This window comes from Epinephelus fuscoguttatus, linkage group LG13 (genome assembly GCF_011397635.1).
Source record: "Epinephelus fuscoguttatus linkage group LG13, E.fuscoguttatus.final_Chr_v1".
In the NCBI taxonomy this organism is placed as follows: Eukaryota; Metazoa; Chordata; class Actinopteri; order Perciformes; family Serranidae; genus Epinephelus; species Epinephelus fuscoguttatus.
This window is the reverse complement of record NC_064764.1, coordinates 35,195,354-35,223,076: the sequence shown is the minus strand read 5'-3', so window position 1 is coordinate 35,223,076 and position 27,723 is coordinate 35,195,354. Positions and strand designations below refer to the sequence as shown.

At 41.1% G+C, this 27,723-nt stretch overlaps 2 protein-coding genes across 2 annotated transcripts in view; both read left to right on the top strand.

Annotated features, from left to right (window-relative positions):
- ift88 (intraflagellar transport 88 homolog) overlaps positions 1-20,915 on the top strand; it is a 34,712-nt gene extending 13,797 nt beyond the window's left edge. Inside the window, exons 16-26 of the mRNA XM_049595129.1 lie at positions 183-290; positions 457-608; positions 1,416-1,531; positions 3,195-3,247; positions 3,599-3,664; positions 3,798-3,904; positions 9,772-9,835; positions 10,415-10,465; positions 12,591-12,641; positions 18,984-19,091; positions 20,006-20,915. Of these exons, the coding sequence (XP_049451086.1) occupies positions 183-290; positions 457-608; positions 1,416-1,531; positions 3,195-3,247; positions 3,599-3,664; positions 3,798-3,904; positions 9,772-9,835; positions 10,415-10,465; positions 12,591-12,641; positions 18,984-19,091; positions 20,006-20,127 (998 nt within the window). The 3' untranslated portion in view covers positions 20,128-20,915. The remainder of the gene's footprint in view (positions 1-182; positions 291-456; positions 609-1,415; positions 1,532-3,194; positions 3,248-3,598; positions 3,665-3,797; positions 3,905-9,771; positions 9,836-10,414; positions 10,466-12,590; positions 12,642-18,983; positions 19,092-20,005) is intronic.
- A 1,589-nt stretch (positions 20,916-22,504) lies between these two features.
- On the top strand, positions 22,505-27,335 carry il17d (interleukin 17d). The gene is made up of 2 exons (XM_049595126.1): positions 22,505-23,336; positions 24,988-27,335. Exons 1-2 carry the CDS (start codon positions 23,023-23,025, stop codon positions 25,307-25,309), a joined length of 636 nt encoding a protein of 211 aa, XP_049451083.1. The 5' UTR covers positions 22,505-23,022; the 3' UTR covers positions 25,310-27,335.
- The last annotated feature ends 388 nt before the right edge of the window (positions 27,336-27,723 follow it).

Below are 27,723 nucleotides of genomic sequence, written 5' to 3'. Positions count from 1 at the left end.
TCTAAAAACCTCTTGGTTCGCACCAATGCAACTAGATGAGACGACTCTTTCTCATATTGCAAGGTGGCAAAGGCACTTGTTATAAGACACTTTAAGACACTTGTTGTAGTGTCAGTATCAGATTGGCCTTAGATTCACAGTACATAAGTTAAGTTTTTTTGTTCATTGTCCACTTGTACCAGGTCTAACCTATAAGAGACTGGATCGTCTGGAGGAGGCTCTCGACTGCTTCTTGAAGCTCCATGCGATTCTGAGGAACAGCGCACAAGTCATGTACCAGCTGGCCAACCTGTATCCTACTGATAACAAGTGTAATCTATTGCGTATGTTTGTCTGGAACTGCTTTGAAAATGTTGTACCTCAGTAGACGTTTCTGGGTGCTCATTGAGAGATTCAACTCTGTGTCTGTGTTCATTCCCACGTGAGCATCTGTTGGTCCTTGACTCACTGGCTTCATCTATGAGCTTCTGAATGACCGCCAGCAGGCAATTGAGTGGTTGTTACAGGTGCTGAGTGTAACTCACACCGACCCCCAGGCACTGGCCAAACTGGGAAAGCTCTACGATGCAGAGGGGGACAAGTCCCAGGCTTTCCAGTACTACTATGAGGTAAGAGATGATTTAATGTTTTTTCTGTCTGAGGACTTGAAGCAACTACAAGGACTTTTTAACTGGCCCTACATCAGCAAGAAGATTTCTGTATAATTATTCTTGACGCCTGTCCCCGGGTCTGATTCCTCCACAAAATCAGGCCAAACAATTTAAAGCAGGTAGACCGATAGAGTCTGTGTTTACATTATCCCAGGCATAATTTTGCAGTGAGTAGTATGTTAGCCAGTTAAATGAAAGCAGGAGGAGATTTTTCACTAGAGAATTTTATTGTTGATGTAATATTTTGTGGTCATGGATGATACTGGTAGAGGATCGGTACAGAGAAAATGAAAATAATTGACCGCATTCAAAGGATGAAAGTCATTGGGGGGTGCTATAGAGCAGGGGAGCCATGCCTGAGATGAATTCCACCACCAAATCAAAATAATTGCAAGGCTGAACAGCAGAGTGTGCAAAGGGCAGAGTTCTTTTGCATCTGAAATCCTTAAATGTGTTTGAAAAATGAATATTACTGCACAGTATCCAAGACGACTACCTTCCTTACCTTGCCTTGAGTGAATTTTTTTTCTTAATTTCATATGCTATTGAATATGAAAGCAATGATCCACTAATATTTTGTGAACATTGAAAGAACACCCTGGCGTGTGTTTAGGGGTGCTATGTGACCTGCTTTTTGTTGCTCTGGCTTTTGAGCGCGCCCTCCCCATGTCTACATTGACAGCAGTGGATCTGAAAATGGAAAAAAATACAGTAAGCACAGGCCCCGTAAGCGCTCTGATTTTGGTTATTTGTGTTGCTGTCCAGTCCTTCAGGTACTTCCCCTCTAACATCGATGTGATTGAGTGGCTCGGGGCTTACTACATCGACACACAGTTCTGTGAGAAGGCCATTCAGTACTTCGAAAGAGCCACACTCATACAGTAAGTGACCACCAGTGATAGTCATTAACAAAGTGATTGTTCATTCATTCATTCATTCATTCATTCAACTGGCAGTTCATATACTGGCATTGTTTCCTGGTAAAGTTCAGTTCTTCCTGAGAAACAATGTTATGTCTACACTTTTCTGACTTGATTAAATGATTCATGTCTCATTTCATCTTGTTTTAATCGTTGTATTCTGCTTTAATCAACCACAAAGCTTCATCTGGAAGTTGTTTTCTGTCCTGAACAAAGAGGACAGATTATTTGGTTTTGTTTGTCTTTCAGCTGAATTCCGAATTGTTTTTCTTCATTTACCAGTCTCTTCTTTAAAGGTCCAGTATGTAGGATTTAGGAGGATTATGGCAGAAATGGAATATAATATATAGAGCTGTCAAGCAATTAAAAATATTAATCTAATTAATGACATGCTCTGTGACTAATCTAAATTAATTGCACACATCAACTTTTGCTGTAAGCATACTTTTAAAAATTCAGTTTAATTAATTTTGGCAAATGTGTTGAAGTAAAGCTGCTGGATTCTGGACACAATTGTCCCCCTGTCCTCTACCACCTAAACTGGTTTGCTGTCCATTGCAGTCCATTCTGTGAGGGAGTAAGTTAGTCACAGGTAGACTTACTCAGTTTGTGTCTGAACGCCTTGTCGCATGTGGCTTGACGTGGCTGGCTGCTAACTTCAGCATCAGAGGCTGTGCTAGCTCAGACCTCTGGGTTCGTTTCTAAATGCTTTGTGTTGAGGTGATATTTCAGTCTTGAAGTACTTCGGTGGTACTAAAATTCTTTCTGCAGAAACTGCAGAGAACGGTGCTACTATCAACTGTTCCATGTGGGCGTTTTTAAAATGTAAATGTTCCATTCACAGGGCCAAGCAGTGTGACAAAGCCACTGTGGCCTTCAGTAACACACTGGGTTAAAGGGCACCACAGAACGTGATTAATCAGTGTGAATTTTTTTAATATAAAAAGTATGTTTTCTTTAGCGTATAATCACCTCAAAATAAGAGTCATCGTGTTTTGGTTACCTTACAATGACCTGTTCATATCAACATATGGAGCAGGTCCTTGACCAAGGAAATGTCCACCACCACGTTTCTACAGTAGCCCAGAATGGACAAAACAAACACTGGCTCTAGACAGGACTACACGCTTTCACGTCGGCCACCTTAGCAGCATCAAAAAAAAAGCTGATTTTAAACATCACCCGCTCTGTTTATTTTGGAGAGGAAGAGACCTCTGCGGATAATTCAGCTCCCGGTAAAAACCTCCTGACCGTCTGGATCAGAAAAAAGTTGCGCACACATTAGCAGGTACTGGACTAGCGACGTGTCTGCTATGAGCCAGAAAGCATCACAAAACACTGATTAGTAAAGTGAGGCTGCTTTATTCAGTGTTTTTACTGATTTTAATCACCAGATCTCTTTGCTTTGGAGAGGAAGAGACCTCTGCAGGTAATTCAGCTCCCAGTGAAAACCTCCTGAACAATGAACACTGAAGGAATTCTAACTAGGAGAAGTTTCAGCTGGTTGTAATCTGCAGTCCTCGCTCGTAGATGCAGAGAAATCCTCCTAAATCTTACACACAGTTTCTTTAAAAAACAAAAAGGAAGTTCAGTGTATGTGATGTATTTCTACTGTGTTCCTCAGACCAACCCAGGTGCAGTGGCAGCTGATGGTGGCAAGCTGCTACAGAAGAAGTGGTGAGAATGATTCTGTACTTCATTTCATGAAACAGTAAAATATCATGTTTTGCATATTCTCTGCCAACCTGACACTGAAAACCAGATTACAGAAGTACAGATTCACTCCACATTGGAATTCCCAAACTTTATCATGTCCATGATACACAAGCAGCAGTGCTCAGTTGTTTCTGTCCACTCTGATCTTGTTAAGTTTGAATGTGTATTTACTGACTGTGAGTGTGGGAAAGAGTAACAGCTGTTTCACGTAACAGCTTTAAAACAATCGATTGAGCCTGTTTTTGCTGAGTGACCTAGCAATGAGCTTAGTTAGAGTTGTAAACATAAATGCTTTTCTTTTTTCCCTCACAGGAAACTACCAGAAAGCTCTGGAAACATATAAAGACATTCACCGCAAGTTCCCAGAAAATGTGGAAGGTAATTCATCCTGTTTGTTCCACAGTTTTAAACAGAACTCTTGACAAACAGCAGATGATGCACTTATCGAAGTGCAAAGGAAATAAAAAAACTGTGTGTGTGTGTGTGTGTGTGTGTGTGTGTGTTTATCCAGGCCTGCGTTTCTTGGTGAGGCTGTGCAAAGACATGGGATTGAAAGAAGTCCAAGAATACGCCGACAAGCTGAAGAAGGTGGAGAAGATGAAGGAAATCAGAGAACAGGTACATCTAAGTTTGCATTTACAAGAGCAGCTGGCAACATTTTTGTGTAAATTAACATCCGTTGTGCTGTTCTCTACAAAATGAGCATCATGCTGTGTGGAGAAAGACTTGGAACCAGAGACTGAAGCCATAAACTGTTGTGTTTACATTCATCAAGTGAGAAGTAGGGTCATTTTCTCATAGACTTCTCTATCCGCTCACCCCCTACTGGCCATTAGAAAGAATGCACATTAAGGGTGCCTTCACACCTGCCCTGTTTGGTTTGGTTCAATCAAATTCAAGTTTGTTTGCCCCCTAAGTGCGGTTCATTTAGGCAGGTGTGAGCCAAAACACCCGGACCAAGACCTTCTTAAAGAGGTGGTCTTAGTCCTGTTACGTAGCCACTGTACCTCACCCATCGGTTTGTGGACTCCCGTTTCAAGCCTCGAGTTAGGCATTTTGGCTGTCACCATCTTGGATTTTGGAAACCAGAAGTGACCATCTTTGGGCAAGAAGATAGAGCTAACCCTAATGCTAGCTGCTAGCTTGGTTAGCACAATGCATTTACAACTATGGTTAACTATGATAATGCTAAAGCTAAATGTCATATTCGCCAGAAGAAAAACAGGCTTAAAAACATAAAAACAAAATGTGCTTACTGGAAAAACCGAACATTCGACTCGACATTTAGGGTCCTGTAGTACAACCAAACATGAAAAGAGGCTTTTTATGGGCAACCAAAATCTTAAAATTAACTTTAATGACTTCAGAACACACTGAAATAGTGACAGCTACACCTATGCCTATTCTCTGTTAATCTGGGGTTACGCCATGGCTACATTACCTAACTAAAGTTGTTGCTGTGGTAGCAACTTGTTACAGAAGGCACCTTCCTGTCACTCAGAGTGGCCACGCCCTTAATTATGCATAATTTAAGCCTCAATAACATTTACACAGGTGAGTTATATAAAAAATTCACCCCCGCACAGTTGTCATGAATGTGAAAATTAGCCAAAGAGACCAAAACTGTTTTTTGTACCAGGCTGTAACATGTTTATTTCTGCTGTAAAGTTCAGCATTTTAACATGGGGGTCTGTGGGGACTGACTCGTTCTTGGAGCCAGCCTCAAGTAGCCATTAGAGGAACTGCAGTTTTTAGCACTGCAGCATTGCTTTCATTTTCAGACCTGGAGGTTGGCACTTGGGTTCACACTGTTGGCAGCTTATAAAAGCTTTTACAGTTGTCATCACTTGGAGTCTGATAGCTCTCCTCTCAAAATATATGGCACGTGGGAAGCTATGTATTTTACATCTGCAGTTTGCTCGGAATAAAAAGAAAAAGAAGTGGGTACCTAGCAGCAGTCTTGGTAACTAACATCATTAAACAAACAGAAAATGACAGAAAGTGAAGAAACAAAATTTCATGACCATAAAGTCTGGAGGACGATGTCACAGTGTTTGATCGATGGTAGGTCTGTTGGCATTGCTCTGCAGAAAAACCACACAGTGAGAGTTAATCACCAAAGATGAAAGATAAGATCAAAAATGTTCTGGATTGCATTCAGGAGTCCAAATACATCAACAGTCTTACACAAACAACCTCATTTAATGATATAACATTCAAATTAGGTAATACATCTGAATAATATTAACATCCTGCAGCTTCATAAATGACCTGCTTGTTTTGCAGTCTTACATTACAGACCTTTCGCGAGCTGTCATTAATCATCTTTTCCTCACCAATATCTTGGCGTCCTGTCGTCTGTTCCTGGACAAGAACACGCTGATTGAAAACACACATGAATCCTTTTGCCATAAAATGGGTCAGTGGTCACTGCAGCTCCAGAAATGCATAAAAAACAGCTGCATTTCTCCAGTTCTGTTGATTTTCCATGAATCAAACCGTGTTCAGAGGAGACGCTACGCAGCTGTCCAACACCTGGCTGACACGAATGCTGGGGCATTTTCAAACAGTTGTTGTGTTTGGACAGTTCAGTGTCACCTGAGACATGTGAATGGATTAGATAAGTGGTTACAGGGTTGATTAAAGTCAGGATTATTATTCTGTATTCTCTGATGGGCGAAGGAAGCCTGTGGTTTCCTTATCAATCTAAATCCTGAATTACTGGAGGCATGTTCCTGGATTGACAAGTGCTGTGTTCTTGTATCTTAGTGGTTTCGACACTTGTGATGTTAATCTGAATATTATTTTACAAGACCTGTTTGAGTATACTCCAAACTCTACATCTACTTCTTTTCACATAATTTTTGTCTTAAAAAGGATCAAACTCGGTGCCGCAGAACCTGAGACATTGTCTTATTTCTATTCCGCATAATATTCTTCTTCATTTTCGAAATCTGGCACCAACATTACCCCCAATGCAGCTTGACAGCCATGAGTTTGATGCAAAATAGGGGTGTGTTATGCTAGTTCTGGTAGGGACGGCTGTGGCTCAGATTTTAATTTGAAGATTGATGGTTCAATCCCGAAGTATCCTTGAGCAAGATACTGAACCCCAAATTACTGATGGTTGTTCCAACGGTGAAGTAGCGGGTGGCACCTTGCATTGTAGCCTTGGCCACCAGTGTATGAACGTGTGTGTGAATGGGAGAATGTGACTCGTAGTGTAAAAAGCGCTTTGAGTGGTCGGAGGACTAGAAAGGTACAGTCCATTTAGTAGTAACAAATGTAGCCTCAAGCTGCTGTCCTCAAGCAGAGATGAGGACCTGGCTACAGAAATCTGATCTGACTTTCTAATTCCACACCTCCTGATTTTATTTCATTTTCAAACTTGTTTTCTTCAGCCCCAACTAACACTGACTGCAGTGTTGCCAACTCGTTTCCAGTGAAAGTAGCTAGCACTAGCTTTGAAAGTCGCTAAAAGTCACCAGATTAGAATTTAGAAGTTATTTCGGTCTGCAAATAGAAACTAGAAAACCACTCAGAGAGTGCAGACCTCCGTCTAGTAGGTGATATTCCCCCCCCGCATCAGATTTTGCAGCCTGCATCACAATTAGGTTATTTGCATCACTGTCATTATTAGGTTATATATGCCTTCACCATGGAGACACTGTGGTGTATTTATTTCGTTTTTATTTTGTACCAACACAGAATACAATGTTTTTTTGTATTTTTCACTTTCTTTTTTTCCAACACAGAACATTAATTTCAACTTTAGAATTACAACAATATTTAGCAAGTAGAACAAGACGTGCTTTCCGACCACCTGATGGCGCTATTTTCACCGTCTCTTTAGAAATTGGAATTGCTGCTGAGGCTGTCAAACGATAGATTTTATTTATTATTTTATCCACTTTGCTTCAACTGATCACCACCAAATTTTTATCATCTGTTCCTTGTCCCATTATCCACCTTTCCTGAAATTTTCATCAAAATCCGTTCATAAGTTTTTGAATTATTTTGCAGACAAACAAACAGACAAACAGACCAACGCCGGTGAAAACATAACCTCCTTGGCGGAGGTAAGAAGAACATCATGTATTGATCTATACGTTCATGTAAATAAAGTCACAGCCTCTCACAGAAAATGGTATATACTTAAATAGTCTTAAACAGTATTTGGTTTAATAAAATTTGAAGTCACATCAAAAGATGTCCACTTGAAATACTTGAAGTGACGTCATATGCTCATTTTCATACTGGTGACTTCACCGTGCATCAATGAAAGCATCAAAACTACACTGAATTAGATTCAATAGAAAAATCTCAAACAAAATCTTTGAATGATATGAGAGCTTTGGTACTTTTTTTTTAGCGCACAACCTTCTCATGCAAGGTAATCATAGAAGATCACTACAACTGAACTCTCACTTCTGCTGCGAGTGGTGTCTTCTCTCCTCATGCCTGTTCCACACCTAGTACATTGCACAAGAAGAAAGAGGTGGAAAGACCCTGTGCTGATGGCCAAAGAGCCGTGGACTGTGATTACTCTGAGCAGCATGCATGGAATTGAATTACAATATATTTCTCTCTTTTCCTCTGATGGTCTCAGTACGTCACCGAATTTGTTGCTTTTAAGAAATAAAGTTCCTAAGAGGGTCTGAAAAGTCTAGCGGTTGTGCGCCAAGTTGGCAACACTGGACTCACGTGACGTCCCTTGAAGACATTTACCAGATTTTGAAGCCTCTAAAGACTTTATACAAGTTTTTTTTTCACTTATGCAGTTGTACTCTTCAAGATGTGCAGACGAACGATGGAATTCCCCTTTAAGTGGTAATGCCAAGATCACAGGATACACAGGATCCATTATTCTGTTGTCTTGTTTGTGTTTATCATCAATTTATTCAGCTCTGAAAATAACCCATTTAAAGCTATATGGTGTGGGACTTTTACATATAAATGAACGAACGAAGCCCAACAAGTTCACATCGTACTGAATAAGTGCGTCACCACCAAGGGAAGCTCTGTATTTTTTTATCTGTATATAACTGAGTTGTGGTGTCTGATGTCAGCTGTGACATTCCTGCACTGGCCCACCAGAAGTGATGCGTTTACCATCAACTAGGCACAGCAAGAGGGGGCAGGAAGATAGAGACCATAGTGACGGAGCAGCAGCTACTGTAGGAGTACAGAGGAAGCCATGACGGAAAATCCTAGAAAGCATCCAAGAAAACTTTCTTGAGTTGATGCCTCAGATAAAAAAGAAACTCTGCATTCAGAGGAAGAATTAAACTTGTAAAAAAGAAAGTGATTATCGATGAGGACAAACACTCCACTGGTGTAGCTTTTCCTCGTTGAAGAGCACTGAACAAAGAGTGGGGACAAATATCAGACACGACTGTAGTTAGCAGTTAGTTTCTATCCACTAACCTATCAGTTAAAATCTGTAGGTAATTAGCCGTTGCTTTATAACAACCTTCTAAAAGAAGTGTACTTGTTGGAAAGGCTCTTTTCTGTGGCATAAAGAAGGGTACATTTCTGGCATGGATAATAACCTCGTCTGACGATTCTTTCACCTTTTCTTTCCATCTGCCTTTACTTGCATGGAATACTTGAAGAGAGCACTCCTGGTTGAGGAACATGCAGCGAGCTCACCTGCAGACATACGTCATGAATAATGTTCATGTAATTAATATAACTACCAGAGGTTGAAGACAAAAGTTCTGCACTCAAGTAATTCTTCACTGCATCTTTGTCTTGAAGGATGCACTAACTAGTATCTGTGTAGCTCCAAAACATCAGATGCCCGTCCAAAAAGTAGATAACAAGCCTTTTGGTTTGGGGTCAGTCATCTTTTAAAGAAGGCGTGATTCAGAGTGACAGATCTGTGTGCCATCGAGCCAGGAACGAATGAGAGGGATGACTTTGTTAAATTATAAGCAGCTGCTCTTAAATCAGTCCAGAGAAACTAGAGAGTCAGACAGAGTCAGAGGGTTGAGTCATCAATCCTAAGAATCTCCAAACTGAATGTTAGCGAAAAAACAACTCATCCTGCTAATATTACTGGATACTGTTGAAAATGATGAATGAGAGCATGATTGGAAGATGATGAAACCACGGCTCTGTCTGATGCTGTGTTTATCTTAAATGTCTTATTTTACCATGGAAATTCATGAATCTTTGTTTTACTATTTTTAAATTCCCATCTTTGTTGCTAACCACTCGTTGCTGTGGTGTTTCAGCAACGGACTCAGAAACCCCAACTGAGAATATAAGACTTGTTCACATGTGACATTTATGTTCTGTTTTTGTATTTTAATGTCAAATTCCACTTGAATTTGTGCAAGTGCAGGTTTTTGTTTTTATTTCACCAGTATTTTAATAAAACAAAAACACAATCATGTTAAAGGCTGTGCACAGCAAGTTAAACACCACAGTTTAATCTTAATTTTTCAATTACCTTCCTCCCTTTGTTTCTTCTTCTGCAGAGGGTGAAGTCAGGGCGTGAGGGCAGTGCCAGAGGTCGGAGAGAGGGCAGTGCTGGGAGTGCTGGTGAGTCAGTAGTCACCGTAACATATCATGTTCCTATCATGTAAAGGTCTGGAAATGTTTTAAAGGTCCAATGTATAAGTAACTCATATGAAAGTACAAACACAAATCTTCAGATCAAACATCTTGGGAAGAGTGCATAGAAGAAACCATGAACATAACAATTAACATTAACACAAACACAAACATTTTTTTAGCACAGTTGTGTCTGTAACAAAAATCAGCCTCTGATTTAAGCTGTAATTTTTCAAATTTCAGAGTGTATATCATATATCAAAGTTCTTATATGTCTTGTAGGACGATGTTAAACGTTCAAGAAGTTTGGATTTTTCTGTGAACTGGTCTTAAAGAATAACATGTTTTTATTTCTGAAAGTTAGATATTAAAAGAAGTATTGAAACATGCCCTGCCATCATGGTAAGGTAATTTATTTATACACGGGTGGTTTTGGTTAGAATCAAAGCCGATAATCAGTACTGTTTTTAGCTCATCATCATCATCCTTGTTTTCAGTCTCTTTGTTCTTGTATGTCATCACTTCCCTTTCTCTCCTTGTCTGTTATTTACACATGCTGCTGGGCAGCAGGCGTCTCCACACCTGTCCTCACCCCTCCTAAGAAGGCTGCCATTACGGGTATACCTCTAAACACCACACTGAGTCCTGACTAGAGTAGAAGGCTGCAGTCATATTCTGTTTGTAGTTTGATTATATTTAGATCCGTAAAAGGAACTGTTGTGAGGCTTGGCTGTGTAGCTGTTACCCTTTAATGAATCCCAAATAGGTCAATAACCAGTTCCAAACGAACTCTGGTGCGGTTGGTTTGTGGTGAGAAGGTGTTCCGACCTGGATGTGAAGCAACTGCAGTCACATGACACATTGTTTGGGTTAAACATGAGCATGTTACAGTCCTGGAGGATTATTAATGTGCACCTCCTCCTGTACTGCCTTAATATGCACATTCAGCACATCCAATGCATCAAAACATTGTTTTCTAGTTGGAGCCGCGCCTCGTTTTCAAACTGTATGCTTTGACTAAAATGAACAATGACAGCAATATAGTCCACGATGAGCAGCGCTAAAATCAACCTGCGTCGTTGTCCCTCCATTGTGACATTAGAAAGTGTCACATTTATCTTGCAAGTGTACTCTTCTTCAACGTTTGCTTTACTTCCTGGATTTTTCCCACATGGAAATTCTGACCAATCAAGAGCAGCTTTCTCACACAAGGCATTTGATCTGGTCCGCTTGTAAATGCTGCCGTGAGAACACGAACCAACTCTAGGCAATTATACAACTTTGGAACAACATGAGTCACTGATTCAGACCAAAGGAGACGACTCTAGGTCTGAAAGCAGCCTAAGGCCTTGAATTCTGTACACAGCTTTTTAATGGTGGGACTTCGAGTGTAAAATACTACAATTATTGCTGACATCTTGCAGCTAACGTTAAATTATGTACTGGAAATCAGTTATTTTACGCTGCTCTAAAACAGTAATTGCTGGTGGCTACACAGTACGTCTTGCTGTGTAGGCTACTGTTTTGAGGCAGTGAATAAGAATTGATTTCGAGAGAAACTGGTGTTTTATCAGAGTGTGAAACTTCTTTTATTAATTTATTTATAAATAATTTACGTGGTATGGTGTCGGTGCTGCCAATCCAGCATTTTAGGTAGTGTGGGAGATTTTAATATTTTCACTGTAACTGTGTGCGTTTATTAAGGCTGATCTTTGTGAACTGGACTGATTTTGCAGTGAGGCTCATTAGTGTAGAAAGAGGCCAATTTTGCCCCAAATCCATGCATATTACCTAATTTAAATACATGCAGGTAACACAGAGCACCAAGACACTGTTTGCCTGACAGCACAGTCCGGGGTTTATGTCACCCTTTGTGGGTGTTTGAAGAATTTCCAGGTTTCTGTTTATCTTATTTGTGCACGTTAAGCAGCCACAAAAGCCACTCAGTTTTTCTCAGCTTTTTGTGAATTCGCCCGTGAGAGCTTTAGGCTGTAGTCGACACCAGGGAAGGAAAACTACCACAGTATAGCACTCCTTCACTACAGATCCACAACAAATACAGACACATACTCCAGACTGGCTCCGACCCTGGAAAGCTGGCTCATCTGCAGATTTCAAACGCAATCCAGACGAACTAGAGAGTTGCCAGAAACTGTAACGAGGCCCAGCTTTTCTCTCTCTGATGCAGCTGAATGTCTGTCCTGTAGTGTAGTTAAATATAGTATATATCAGGCACCTGTTAATGTGACTGCTGCTCCACCCTGCCAAGACTTCCATTATTCCCCCGCGTCCTGATAAATTAGAGTAGAAAACCTCAAAAATTAGATTATAAAACCTCAACCTTGTGTGCGTTTGCTGTTCCATTTTGTCTTGTGCTGCCAGATCTGCAACTGGATCTGTTTAAAAGAAGCTTTCCCTCCAACATGTTCAATCTTTTGTACTCTTGAATATTGGTTATGATACTTAAGATGCTTAACTAAACTTAAACCCCTTTCTTACTTTCTTACGGCACATCAGAGATGGATGTTAAAGCAGGTGAGATAACGCAGGTCATAAAATGTCATCAGATTAGTTCTCATCAGTGCTCTGTTGTTGCTTCTCTCTGTGCTGTTTCATTTGTATCTGCTTGCAACAATCTTCAGTCCAACTCTGTAATCTTTCTTTCCTCTTTGTCTTTCTTTCTGTTTCTCTGGCTCTTTCGGCTTCATCTGTATTCCCGCTCTGCTTCCTCTTTGCTGCCCAGTGTCTCAATCTGAGTCTAAACAGCTCAGCCCACTGTTGGACTCAGGGAGAGGTATGTAAGATGGTTATTTCAAATTAGTTAAGTGAAACCTGCAGGTTTGTAGGTTTGTGTGGAGACCTTTCAACAATGTCTCATTTCTGCTCAGGAATGAAACTGACAATCTGCATTTTCTTTTTACCTCACAACCACTTCAGGTATCTTTGAGAACAAGGTTTTGCGTTAATTCAGTTATAGATTTTTCTTTGCAATAAGCAGATGAGCCACAACGACAAATTATGTTGCTCTCCTTTTCCTTCTTTGTGTCTTTTCACACTGGGATCTTATATTCAAATATTAGTGTCCACAAGCAACATTGAAAATTTAGATTTAAATGAACTTTAACTCGACTGCTAAACAGCTAAACTCTCAATAATGAATCATGGGAACTTCTTGAATTTATCTCAGGATCATTTATTTAACGGGAACAATAAGTGAACATCACTTTACATTTTACATTTTTAGCTGAAAGGTTTATTCTTAACTGACTAGTAGAATGGCAGATTTTGTGCTGTGATGCATTTTTTTTAAAATTTGCCATTTTCCATCAGAAATGCTGACAGGGATAGTTTTGATCTTTTAAAGTTAAGTTGTATGAGGTGCTTATCTGTTCTCAGTGTATTACCTACAATAGATGGCAGTCGGCATGCCCCCAGTTTGGAGAAGCAGGCAGGAGTACCACCATAGAAGCTACGCGAAAGTACTGCTGTGGAGGGGGGCAGCAGCAAAACTTATTTTAGCCACCTTACACTATGTTTTCATTGCTTGACCTTGTTGTCATACAGGGATTTCTAACAGAGAGCTGAAGTCATTATATCCATCTATGCTCTCTCCAAAGTCCTTTGACAAATACAGTAATTTCACCTTGATGATGACAGTAATTTAGCATTACTCATCGCAGGAGCTGCTGGTTGACTGCTGCCTCCATCAGTTGGCTTGTTTGTGTTACTGTGTGACTTTGTTGAATCTGAACTAGCACTTTAAATGTCAAAGTCTCACAATAACACAAACAAGTTAACTGTTGGAGGCAGCAGTAGATCAGCAGCTGATGTGATGAGTGATGCTGAATTACTGATCTTCTCAGTGGAGTCTTTGAAGAGGGAGATTTATAGCTGCAGTTCCTTGTCAAAAAGGCTATCTGACAGCAAAGTAAAGCAGTAAAAAACATTCTAAATATAGTGTACACTTAGACTGGTTTTCATTTTTTAGGTGGCTAAAATACATTTTGCTGCTGCCCCCATCCACAGCAGTACATTCCTCAACTTCTGTGGCGATACTCCTGCCTGCTTCTCCAAGCTGGGAGCATGCTGACCACCATCTACTGTAGGTAACACACTTACAACCCCACTTCAAAGGAAACGTCAATCAATATTTATGAACTTGAGCTACTCTCTCAACCTGAAACCAGGGAAGTCTCAAACTTGTGATTTCATAGGATGTAAAGTCTGGAGCTGCTCCACAGACAATGAATGGAAGCTTGATTTTATGGATGCACAAAATATTTGTCTTCTTTTTTATACCAAATGTGCTTTATTCTGGTAAACGCAAGAAATGTACCTGTATATACCTTGAACACTCCCCTGGCTGCTCTAGGTGTCATCCAGGACAGTGGAGTCCGTGTACATTCGTTTTTCGTTTCGAAATAACAAATTGAAACACAGAAAACCAACCATTATCGTTTTTTGTTTTGAAATGACCAAACAAAAAAGGAAAAAAACGATCGGTCTCCTGTTTTTTATTTGATAATAAAGAAAAGAAAAACGGAAAACGAATCATTATCCGTTATCCGATTTAATTTTGGAATTTAAAATAACCCTGTGGGAAACTCCTTTCTCTATTTTTTGTTCATTTCTTCTCTGTGACCAGTAAGTTGCATTCATGTGGTGTCGGAATAATCGGAAAAATGACTTTCCGACTGGGAAAATACACATGAACGCCTGCTCATGTCAGAAAAACAACTCAGAGATAATTTTCGAACAGGAGTTGCCGACTTGAATGAAATAAGGAGTTTCCCACAGGGTTTTTTTAAATTCCCAAATTAAATCGGATAACAGATAATGGTTAACGATTCGTTTTCCGTTTTTCTTTTCTTTATTATCAAATAAAAAACGGGAGACGGATCGTTTTTTTTCCTTTTTCATTTGGTCATTTCAAAACAAAAAACGGATAATGGTTGGTTTTCCGTGTTTCAATTTGTTATTTCGAAACGAAAAACGAATGGCCGCGAAGTACACGGACCCAGTGGTTCCCAACTGGTGGGTAGCAGGTCCATTCTGAATGGACTGCAAGTGACTCGCCAATGTGTCAAGTTTGTAAAAAAGTCACTTTATTTTAGAGAACAGTGAATTTCTGGCGCAGAGCTTTTATTTTGAAGTGCCGTTTCCTGCTACAGAGTGAGTGACTAACAGACAGCTACTTGACAGAGACAGCAAGCTAGCTCAATGACTCGGCCAACTGCAAGTATGATGCTGAATGTATTAAACTGTGTGGACCTTGAACTGTTGACTGAGGAGAAATCTGGACCAGTTGGGAACCGCTGTCCCAGACCATCTTTCCCAATTTATTGTCTGTGGAGCAGCTTCTGACTCTGTACTCTTTAACATCAAATTTGAGTTTTAGGACTCTAGTTTTTGGATTTGGGAGAGAGTTCTTCACGTTTAGTCATATTTTTGGACTGTCATGAATGGACATGTACGCATTTTGAAAATGGGCGTGTTGTTTAACCACAGCCGTATCATTTGGGTAGGCTTTCCCTTTAGGCAAGATATCTAACCTTAATTCATTTAGCAGATTAATTTCCTTCATTTAAGGAGCCATTTTCCAAGAGAAGAATGGAAAATACACACATTTTCACTGGCTCGACACCAGTGTCTAAACGTCTGTATTGTGTATTATAAAAACACTGCATGAGCACAAACATACTTTGTAAGAAACTTTGCATTTGCAGTTTCCATTGTAGACGAGAGACGGCAGAGGTGAATAATTGGAAAAGTTTTCTGTCCTGAGTGTAGCGTTTCGGTCAAAACATCTGAACCTTGTCCAGAAATCTTCTGACAGGCAGCTGTGATGTTGAACTGCGGAGGAGGAGGGAGTGCTCGCCCAACGCTCTTTCAGATATTTGAGAAAACCTCAAGTGGACCTGAGAAATTTCCCTCTTTTGTGTAAAGTCTGCATATTTTCAGCACCATGAAAAGAGTGTGTTTGTGTGTGTGTGTGTGTGTGTGTGTGTGTGTGTGTGTGTTTGTGTGTCGACTCAAGGCTGAGAGTTTGATTTCTCATGCACCCAAATCTGCATCATTCTTTGAGACTAGCAAACAACTGTCACGGAGCAGGAGGTTCATGGTCCAACATGTGCCGAAACTCTTCTTGTCTGAGCTTGTTTCTCTTTTTGTTTTGTATCACTTCACTTTGGTTTTCTTATTCTCCAAGTGTTTCAAGCTCCAAGTGTTTTTCCTGAGAAGTTTGAGCAGGAAAGGGAGTTGCAAACGCCAGAAAGTTGACTCATCGATATTGATCAACGTCTCTGTCAAAACCATGCAGAAATATTATGTCCATTCGTACTGTGGAGGCGTATAAAACTTTGTTATTGCAACTTTAATATTGGAAATTATTGCACAAGATCAAGATTTTAAGTCTGGCTTCCAACCTGTGGTGTCATCCCTTTTTTCCGTGTCTCCCAATTGTGTATTATAAAAGAGAAACAGAGACATCCAAGAACAGAGGAAAAAGGGAGAAATTAGTTGATTTTCCAGCCGAGATTTCGGTTTGCCAGCAGTTTGCGAGGCCTCGTGTGAGATGTTTGGGACTGTGAAGGAAGGTAGAATATCAGGCCTCCTTCTCCTTCCTGTTTTTCAGCTTTCTGCCTTTGCTCTCGTCAGTTTCCAAGGCTACCTGGCAGCCAGATGTGAGCTGCTGCTGACTGCAGTCATGTCTGTCCTTCAGCTCACTAGAGCGCTCTGTCAGCCTGGCACACACACACAGATATTCTCCAACATATTCATCACTTAGTGTGAAGAGTACCAGCTCTGTGTTTGAGACGATTCAGACAGGAGCTGGTGCTGTTATTCAGCATTTTGCTAAGGGGCACTCTAGTAGGATGGTTCGTGAATGGTATCTTGTAACTGTTCAGCTGCTTTACTTCAGTAAAAGTATTAATACCACACTGTGAAAACACTCAATTAACCTGTATTAAAAACCTTAATTAAGTAAAAGTAAGTAAGTAAAAATTATCAGCTAAATGTACTTACAGTATTTTCAGCTTTGTCACGATGCATTTTCCAGCGGATCCAAGAGGGTTTTCAAATCGTTTATTTAGCTTGAAGGTCTAGTGTGTACAATTTAGTGGCATTTAGCAGCAAGGTTGCAGATTACAACCAACTGAAAACTGGCACCTGTGTGCCAAGCATGTAGGAGAACTACAGTGGCAGACGCAAAAAGGTGAATGGCCTTATCTACAGTGATTGATTGGTTTGTCCAGTCTGGTCTACTGTTGAAACATGGTGGACTTAGTGGAAGAAAACCTGGGGTCTCATTTATAAAACGTGCGTAGGATCCATACCAAAAAGACTTTTTCCCAAAGATTGTGAGAGAGATGTCTCTGAATCAGTGGATATATTTTTTTAACAGCACTACCCCTGCAAAATAACTTGTTTCACTATCAGGATTTCATTAATTCGGTACAATAACATTCTAAAGTTTAGAACAGCCACACAGCCATTCAAGTGGAGCAAAAACCAAGTACCACTCACTAGTTATGTTTCTATCCAAAAGTGATTCGAATCATTGGGAAATGCGCATTAAAAGAAATACGAATCCTGTGTGTTTCCATTAAATGTACGGACTTTGGTGAAAACTACGAACTCGTGCGCGTTTTCTGCAGAACCGGAAACAAAACAAGTCTCGCATCCTTCTTCTTCTACGTTTTCTGGCGTTGGCAACGAGCTTGTAAATGCATTACCGCCTTCCCGACCCGGAGTGTGGATATCACCATGGAGAGAGGTGCGCTACGTCAGGCTTAATTCGAACATAACTGTTTCCATCCCCCGTTTTGCAAATCAACATTTTTTCCAAATCAACCAAAATCCGGCTAAAGCGAGCCTATTTTAGTTTGTGCTAATCAGGGGATTTTAATTCGAATATTGGCGTTTCCATCATAATTTTCCGATGCGATACTTCTAGATGCGCATCTAAACAGGCTGATGGAAACATGGCTACTGGCTGGACCAACTGTCTCATTTTACAGCTAAACAGTGCACTAAAATATGTCTCTGAAAACATTTGAGGCGAAAAATAAACAAGGCAGTAACAGAATCTTGTTTCATATTTGATCAGCGCTGCCTAGTTTGGCAGTTTGACCACAGTTCTCGAACAGTGATTGACATGATTGACAGCTTCGTTAGAGAGTCCTCGGCTCTGACTGGTTCCTCAGGTGCGATAATGCCATTAGAAGTGCAAGGAGGAGGCAGACCAGCATCAGCTTTTGTTTGTTTGTTTGTTGTTTGTTTGTTTGTTTTTTACAGATTATCTGTCTCCTGTGATACTGTGTGAATGTAGTGACAGTTTAAGCAACTATGACAAAAAGTTATTTTTATAAAAGTTACTAACAACAGTTTCAGTGGTTGAAACTTTAAGCTTCTGCCACTCCATGTGGTACCAATATGAAACCAACCCTTAAGAGAAAAAAAATAACAATCAATTCCTGGATCACTGTCTTGTTACTGTACCAATTTTTATTTCACATATTTAAATGTGTTTAAAAACATCCAGTTTAAAATCAGTTCAAATTAACACAAATATGATGTATGATGCTGTGTGGGTACATGGGGAACTACTGTGCTACACACACATACATAGACACGTCATAATTTACGGTCTGTGTGAGATGAAAACCGCACGCCTCCGCCATGTTGACTTTTCAGAGTGTGAAGAGAACCAGCTCACTCTCACTCTGACCTCTCTGCATTTTTGAGTTTATCTAGTTGGGTTTGACATTTCTTAGGACGCCAGTAGTCGTGGAAGTTTCTCACTGCACATCTGAGCTGTTGTTTGATACATTCTGAATAATGTCTGATTGTTCAGCATACAGTTTGTTAAAACATGTTAAGAAATAATTCTTAAAAACAGACTCTTTCACATATGATGTCAGACACATGCAGACTACACTCATATGCACAAACATCCTGATGAGGTCTCACTCCACTCAACCAAAACAGAAACTGCTCCAGATTTGAGGGACGTTTAAACACCCTATAACTGTCAGAGTTGGCAAACATACCCAGTAATGACCTTTTTAAAGCATCAGTCATAATCACAATCAGTTGTTGTGAGTGTTTGTTTCTGCATGTGTGTTTTGCGTAGACAGCGGCCACAGCAGCAGCAGCACTAAAGGAGAGCGGCTGAGCGCCAAGATGAGGTCACTTCCTGGTTCCAATGAGCCCTACGAGGCCAGCAGCCCAAAAGAAATAGGTGAGGAAACCCAAGTTTTTTGACTCACTCTCTTTTCCACTCTCTTATTAATAACCCTTGAAGCTCACTGACGCTTTGGCTACTAGTCTCATGTATTTGAATACTTAATAACCACAGAGCCAAAATGGTTTTCATGCAGTGTCTGCATCTCTTGCTGCCAATTCTTCGTAGACCGATTACCTGTAGTTATCAGTCTAGATTGTTTTGGAGACCTTGTTTTTGACCCCCACAGACCTTGTTGTGAGCAGTTTCATGTAGGAACTATTTTCTCTCTACCAAATTACAACCATTAACCATATCACCGTGCAGAAGAAAACATGCATCTGCTCATGGACGAGAGGACAAGAGAGAGCATAAGATGTAAACATTAATGGCGTCCTTCTCGGCTGAGCTGTAACTTAAGCTAGCTCAGTGGTGCTAGGTGAGCTAGCAGTAGATGCACTCTTCCTTCTTCGCGGTGAACGGTTGACTGCTAACTTTACAGCTCAGCTGAGGTGGACACCATTAGCCCTGTTTCCACTGAACACTTTTAGTATGGTACCTTTTGAACCACAGTAACCCTTCAGACATGGTACCTAGACCCTAGTGTTTCCACCACAAACAGTCGTCTTAAATGTGGGCGGGGTTGTTGTCACTCACTGCTCCGTGCAGCACTCACTGTATTTCCTCCTTTATCAGCCTGCACCTGGTTTATCGTCCACAGAACGAGGCTGCACGCCGACAATTTAAGAACAAAATAGAACAGGCTGCAGTGAGAGTCTCTCTCCATGGGATATTTAAAAATAGCAGCTTTGTGCATTTAGTCCTTCTCAGGCAAGCTCAGGGGTTTAGTGTTGCTGGAGCACACAGGAACGATGCTCTGCAGCAAAACATCCTTTAATAAGGAGTAAAACCTCTGTTCCTCTCGTGTGTAGATGCGTCCTACGTGGACCCACTGGGCCCACAGATGGAGAGGCCAAAGACGGGAGCCAAGAAGCGCGTTGACGACCATGACCTCTTTGATGATGAAGAGCTGGTAGACGAACTGCTGCCGTAGGAGCAACCTCCCCATCTGCCTTCACTGCATCGTCAGGACATTTGCTCTTTTGTCACGTGCTCAAAGGCAAGAGCACAAAATTTCACCACAAAACCAAAACATTTTAACTCAGCTCTTAAGCAAAAAACATTAATATGACAGAATAAAGACTTTATTTTTCAGGGGCACCAATGAGGGACCAGTGACTCCACTTTTGAGTCTCAGAGTGAGATGTTTTTACCTCCATTTGATTGGTCATATTCTTACATCTGAGTATTTATACATATTCATTTAGCAGAGGAATGCCTGTATAGATGGAGTGAATGCAAACACGTTTATCAGTCTGGAACTATTTGTACAGTTGTGTTTTGGCTCTGTACTCCAGCACAATGAATTTGAAATGACTGAAACAATCACAGTGAGGGGAAAAGGTTGAAGTTTAACTTAAATTTAAATGTATTTACATTCATATTGGATGACGTGTGAAGAAGTGATATACCGTTTCCGACACACTGTTCCTCCCAGGAGTGAAGGTGTTTATTGCTGTTCACACAGTATGGATGTGAACGCCCTAAAACATAAGTCTGGAGCTCAGAGCCAAAACAATGAAAATCATTATCGCTGTTGTCACATGTTTGACTGTTCTGTATGTTTCCATGTGTGTGAGCCTGGGAACCTTCTGGAAAACCCATCAACATGATGTAACGTGTTGTGTAATTTGTCCACTTCAGGTCCTGTTTAGACACATTTCACATTCTGTACTCACTCGTAAAATATTTATTTGTGTTACAGTATTTATTTTTGTTTGTTTCTCATTATATAAATAAACTGAAAATATTTTATATATTCAAGAAAAAAGTTGAGCTGTCTCATTCTGAGCGCGATAACACAAACCTCCCTTGGCATTTCTCTTTTTATGTTGTATTACAACATCAGTGTGTGGCCCTGTCTTGGCAGGTTTGTTGTGCTGCCATATTTTTCCCATTTTGTAATAATGGATTTAATGGTGCTCAATGGGATGTTCAAAGTTTGATATGTGTTTTTAGAACCCAGCCCAGGGGTCTCATTTATAAATCATTGTGTAAGATTCATACTAAAAATATACGCACGGACAAAAGACAAAATGGTGTGCGCCAAAAAATATTTGACATTTTTCTACAATCAGGCTTCAACCTCACTGTCTGAGTCGCCAATTTCCTGTCTCCAGAATGTTCGTAAGCCAAAGTCAAAGTTTCTCCCATCAAGTCTGTTTTTATAGATCATAACTTTTGCGTGGGAAGTGGTGTACTCTCTGTACTCTTTCAGGCCTTGTGCGAACACATTGTTTATAGATGAGACCTCTGGACTGCTCTTCTCCAGGACCTTGTCCCTGACCTGTTTGGAGAGCTCTTTGGTCTTTATGGAGCCGCTTGCTTTGTGGTATGATGTGGTATGATTTTCTTTTCTCCCTTTTATGGCCCAAAATGGCTCTTTTATTAGTAAGGGTTGTCGAACCCTGTGGTTTCACTTTCCCTCACAATTTCATTGCAAATAATGATTTTAAAAACATGGCAACATGCAGCACATTTTTTAGAGAAGCTGCTGTGAAATCAGGCATTTCAGGCCCCAGTAACCCCGAAACAGCCCACCGATATTGAAAAGCCCCCTTACTTACTCACACTAGGGTCACTTCTATAGTGAATTAAATCATGTAAAGAAACTAGTCCCCGTTTTCTGGGGACCCCTGGAACTCCCTCAAGGACCTCTGGGGTCCCCAGACCTCAGGTTGAACACCACAAGCTTAGTGGTGCTGCAGACTCACAGAGGTGGACTTGATTTAACTAATGATGTGACTTCTGAGGATCTTCATAGTAAAAGGTACGTACATATACACTAGTTTGTTAGCTTTTAAATCTTTTAAACAGCCTTTTTCCATTTCACTTCACCAGTTTTGACTGTTCTATGTGGCTCATTACCTTAAATCCGAATTAAAATTCATATAAATTTCAGGCTGTAATGCAGCAAAACAGGAAAAACGTCAAGAGGGGGTGAGTACCTTTGTGTGGAGAGCACAATCTGAGTTATTAATGTTAAGTTTTCCCCGACGTGGCAGCAGATTTAGTGGAGGTCAAACTGCACCGAATGAGCTTTAACTGGCTTTTTATGTGCCTCACATAAATCTTAATGACTTCAGTACACACCAGACTGAGTGACAGGAAGGACCGTGGCCTCAGCATTTAAGAATGATTTGTATGAATTTGCGGTTTGACCTTGTAGTTCCAGTTTCTTTGTGAAAGCGGAGCAGACAGAATGGATCCAGTTTATGTTTCAGTGAAGCAGACTCTGGTGCGCAGCCAGGATCCAGCAGCAGCGCGCGCACAGCCAACACTCAGGACTTCCCACTCCAGTCAGGAGCTGCTGGCCTCGTGTATCACCAGATGACGGTGCTTTATCAGTCGGTGCTTCAGTGTGAGTAGACCTGTCCTGAATGGTGGATCACGCTGTTGGTGCGCGTACAAACGCCTCCATCGGATTTTACGCACACGTCGGTTCAGAGAAGCAACAGGGAAACGATCTCAGTAGCATTTCAAACGAAATTCAGCAACAGCAGGTGTGAAGCTTCCAGCTCGGTGATTATTTATAATTGTGAGGAAATTATTACTTCTGGCGACACTGTGGATGTGGAGTGCCAAAATGTTTCCGCAGTTTCCCTGGCGGCGCGCCTGTGCCTCGGTCTCCAAGCCAGAACTGTGGACTGTTCGCCTGCCGCTCACTCTCCAACATTACACTGGATTATAACAGAGGAACCTGCTGGCGTCATTACTGGAGGTCACTTCATAATTTGCGTGTGATCTTTTAAGGAAGGCAGTGAAGGTGACAGCACTGCGCGCAGTGATACGCATTTTGGCACAGCACCGCACCGAGGAGCGCGCAGTGATGCCGCAGCGGATCCGCGTCCTGCTGCTGTTGCTGCACCTGGCTGTGGTGGTGCTGCTCGGCGGGTCGGCCGGAGCGGCCCGGGTGCGGAAGAAGGCCACCAGGACCCGGCCGTGCCTGGACCTGCCGGAGGAGATCCTGGAGCAGATGTTCGGGCGGCTCTCGGTGGGAGTGATGAGCGCCTTCCACCACGCGCTGCAGCTGGAGCCGCAGGACAAACTCAACCTGACGTGCCCGACCGCCGCTCGGTCCCCGACCGACACCAAGACCCGCCTCCCGGTCAACCTGCTCAGCATCTCCCCCTGGGCCTACAGGTGAGCGCAGGTGCAACATTTGCGCTGTGATCTGTTCTTTATTGAATTTGCATTGAAAACTTTTTACATTCAAACAGAAGAAACAAGATCAGTGTTGAAAAACAGTGCTGCAAATTGATTTGTATTTTATGTTGTTATTAATATTCCAAACATTCAACAAAACTTTAATCATGAGATTGTCATGAAAATGTGTCCATAACTTGCTCAGGTGTGGATACAGGAAATAATGTGTTTATTATTTATTTATTTATTATAATAATATGAGGAGGGGGCTCTAATGTTTGCCAGTTTGTATCTCTTCTTCTTCTTCTTCTTCTTCTTCTTCTTCTTTTTTCCACTTTTTTGTCTTCCTCTTCACCTTCTTCTTTTTCTTCTTCACCTTCTTCTTGTTCACCATCTTCTTCTTCTTTTTGTCTTCTTCCTCTTCTTTGTCTTCACCCTCTTCTTCTTCACCTTCTTCCATTTTTTGTCTTCCTCTTCACCTTCTTCTTCCACTTTTTTGTCTTCTTCTTCTTCACCTTCTCCTCCTCGTTCACTGTCTTCTTCTTTTTGTCTTCATCTTCTTTGTCTTCACCCTCTTCTTCTTCCACTTTTTTTGTCTTCCTCTTCACCATCTTCTTCTTCCCTTTTTGTCTTATTCTTCACCTTCCTCTTCTACTTCCACTTTTTTGTCTTCCTCTTCACCTTCTCCTCCTCCTCCTTCACCATCTTCTTCTTTTTGTCTTCTTCATCTTCTTTGTCTTCATCCACTTCTTCCTCCCTTTTTGTCTTATTCTTCACCTTCCTCTTCTTCTTCCACTTTTTTGTCTTCCTCTTCACCTTCTCCTCCTTCACCATCTTCTTCATTTTGTCTTCTTCACCTTCTCCTCCTCCTCCTTCACCATCTTCTTCTTTTTGTCTTCTTCATCTTCTTTGTCTTCACCCTCTTCTTCTTCCACTTTTTTGTCTTCCTCTTCACCATCTTCTTCTTCCCTTTTTGTCTTATTCTTCACCTTCCTCTTCTTCTTCTTCTTCTTCCATTTTTTGTCTTCCTCTTCACCTTCCTCTTCTTCTTCACCTTCTTGCACAATCACTTGCCAGGTGCTGAGTCTTAACTCAAAGCTGTGTAGAAGTTTCAGCTTCTTTGCATAGTCAGATTCAGTTTTATGAATGACCGACCTTTTGAATATAAATTGTCCTAAACCCACAGCTGTGCCTGGAAAACTGAGAGTTTGTTTCAAAAATTATGTTTTAAAAGAAATTATGTTAAATGTGGCTGTAAGTTTCGCCAAATTATGTTTTGCTCTTTAAAACAAGCACATTATAGCTACAGGAGCTATTTTTGATTTCCTTATTATATTCAAAATATGAAGTGCACTAGAAATAAATGATTTTAACATACAGGGAAAAAGTGTGTGTGGCCTTCATTTTCCCTCTCCTGGCCTCAAGTCCTCCTCATTAATCACGCTTCAGATCCAAAAGAGAAGATTGACTTTGTGCAGCAGCAGAAAAAAAGGGCCAAATTAATGTCAGTCATCTAATTATCTTAATTTAAGAAAAACAACTCAGGATGAAAATCTACCAACACGGTCATATTTTCTTGCAGAAAGTCTGCAGAAATATTTCATGTTCATGTGCTCAGAAACTGATTCTGATGATTTCATTCTTTCAGGATCTCCTACGACCCCTCCAGGTACCCTCGCTACATCCCTGAGGCGTACTGCCTGTGTAAAGGCTGCCTCATCGGCCAATACGGTGCGGAGAGCAACCAGTACCGCAGCACCCCGGTCTACGCTCCCTCTGTCATCCTGAAGAGAGCAGGCTCCTGCGCCGGCGGCCGCTTCTCCTACACCGAGGTGTACGTCTCCATCGCTGTGGGATGCACCTGTGTGCCTCTGCTGGAGAAGGAGAGGGACGGCCAGAACAGCAACCAGAGTCTGGAGAGAGTGGAGCCCAAAGCCAGACGGCTGGTGAAATCAAGGAAGAGAGTATGAAGGAAGCAGTGATGTGGGGCTCCAGAGAAGTTCTTCTAAACCTGATCCACGTTTGTTTTTTCCACTGACACTTGAAAAACCTGAGGGGATCATACCTGTGTGGTAGAAGCCCCTGTAACAGTCCCTAAACAAGCATGCCCTGGATATTTGGGTGACAAAGGCTTTGGCTCCTGATCTACATCTCTGGTCATCTCTTGGGGAATTTATTTCCTGGAATCAAAGGAGGACAGTTTGTTGTCTGTTTTTGCTCTTCAAATTTTTTGTCTTCATTCTTGGCCTGGTTTTGATGCCCTTTGGGCCTGAACTTGATGTCTTGACTTATGGTGTATAATGATACAAAATCTAGAGTTATTGTATCGGCAGAGAAGAGGTGACAAATCCAGAGAAGACTAGATAAAACTCTGAAGTACATTATGATGTTTGAAGGGTTGGTTCAGTCCAAAGTGCAGAGGATCATATGTGCTGTATCGTAGGCTCAACTGTTCTTGCTTGAGTTTCCTGAAGACGTTTCATCTCTCATCCAAGAAGCTTCTTCAGTTCTGATGGAGTCTTTGAGGTCACGTGAGTTGTTGACCCACCTGGCCATCTTGTGTGTCAGTAGGGTTAGGGTCCAGGTGAGAATGGATGTTAAGCAGGGGTGTGCCCCATCATCTCGTTCACGATCTCGTTCATATTGTGATCCTCGCCATATTTCAGGTTGTTGATATATTGACGTCATACTGTTACCCACGGCAACAACAAGCATGGCTGAAAGTGAAATTATTACAGACTCTGCGGTGGTTCCAAAAAGAGGAGCAAATAAACTGTGGCGTCCTGAATGTTTTATGAACAGCCCCGGACTTCTCAGACTCTTTTAGTGACTTACCGCTCAGAGGGAACTCATTCAGCAGCTCCTCTGGCGGCAGCACAGCATCTCTCTCGACAAAAACTCCACATATGTGAATGTATGATAGTTGTGGTATCATAACAGCCTGTCACAGGTTACAGCGTGATGATTTGAGGAGAAATGGCAGAGCATGAAGGTCCAGGTGGAAAAAAACACATCTCAGTCAATCACCTCTTGATTTATTTATATAGATCCCAGGGGACAGTTTTTGTATTTGGGAGCTGTTTAAATGTGTAATTTGTGGTAGATTTTATTTTGTTGAGCTACTAATATTGTAACAGAATCTGAATCTCACTTTGGGTTACTGTTGTTGTTCACAAACTAAAGAAATGAGAGATCATTTTAGTTGCTGATGGCTTTTCCCACCTCTTTCAAACCATGTTTCTTCTCTGGCCAAGATGCGCACATTGCTGTCCTCGAAGCAGTGTCCCTTCTTCTTAAGATGTAAATGGACAGCTGAGTCTTGACCTGATGAACTGGCTCTCCTGTGTTGTGCCATGTGCTTCTGGAGTGGTTGTTTCGTTTCACCAAAGTTTCACTTGACTCACGTGTGACCTCAACAACTCTGTAAGGGTTCGCACCCACACAGAGGTTAAAGCCTGCAAGTCTGCACCAGTCCGTTAGAACTGAAGAAGCTTCTTGGATGAGAAGCAAAACGTCTCCAAGAAACTCAAGCAAGTCCAGTTGCCAAAGATGTAGCACTTAAGATTACCATGTTCTGGTAATCTGAGAATCTTCGCAGACAAAGTGCAGATGACATATTTCACTTATCTCTTGTATCTTGTTGTGCACATAATTTGGGTTTTATTTGCTCTGGTTTTGAGAAATGGAAGCATAAATCATCTCAAATTGGACAACTGAAACCACAACTATCTGCATGGATAGATACAAGCAGAAATAAATTAGGACCTGTATATTTGTAATGTGGGTGGACAAACTCTTTCATAATGAAAGCAAACATTTGACCAATGGAATAAAATGCAGACCAGATCAATGCTGCCACCTGCTGCTGTAAAATGCAACTGCAAGTACTTTTGACAACTGGATATCGTGACACACTGTAATAACAATTTGTCATCAATTATACAAAAAAAAGTAGCCTTTGTAGATTAATGGGGGTAAGTAAATAAACATTTCTATGACAACTAAACTATGATCTCTTCCTTTTTATTTATTTTTCCTAATTCTTTCTTGTTAGATTAATTTCATATGACAGTTGATGGTTTTCTGTCTCCTCTGAGGAGGACTCAAATGAAAAGTATAAAAAACCAAGGTATATGCAGGAATCCTGAAGAACATTTATTACCTTTGAGACCCTTTTTAAGACCTCTCTATGCATTTTAAGTCCAGTATAGGACGTCAGAGCAGTCATAGAAAATGTCATGATACAGAATGTTTTACAGATGCAGGCATGCAATTCTATTTTTTTTAATGAAAGTGTATTACATGCTATACTATGACTTTTTTCATGATTTTGGACGACATACTATACTGTGACTTTTTTTCATGATTTTGGACGACATACTAT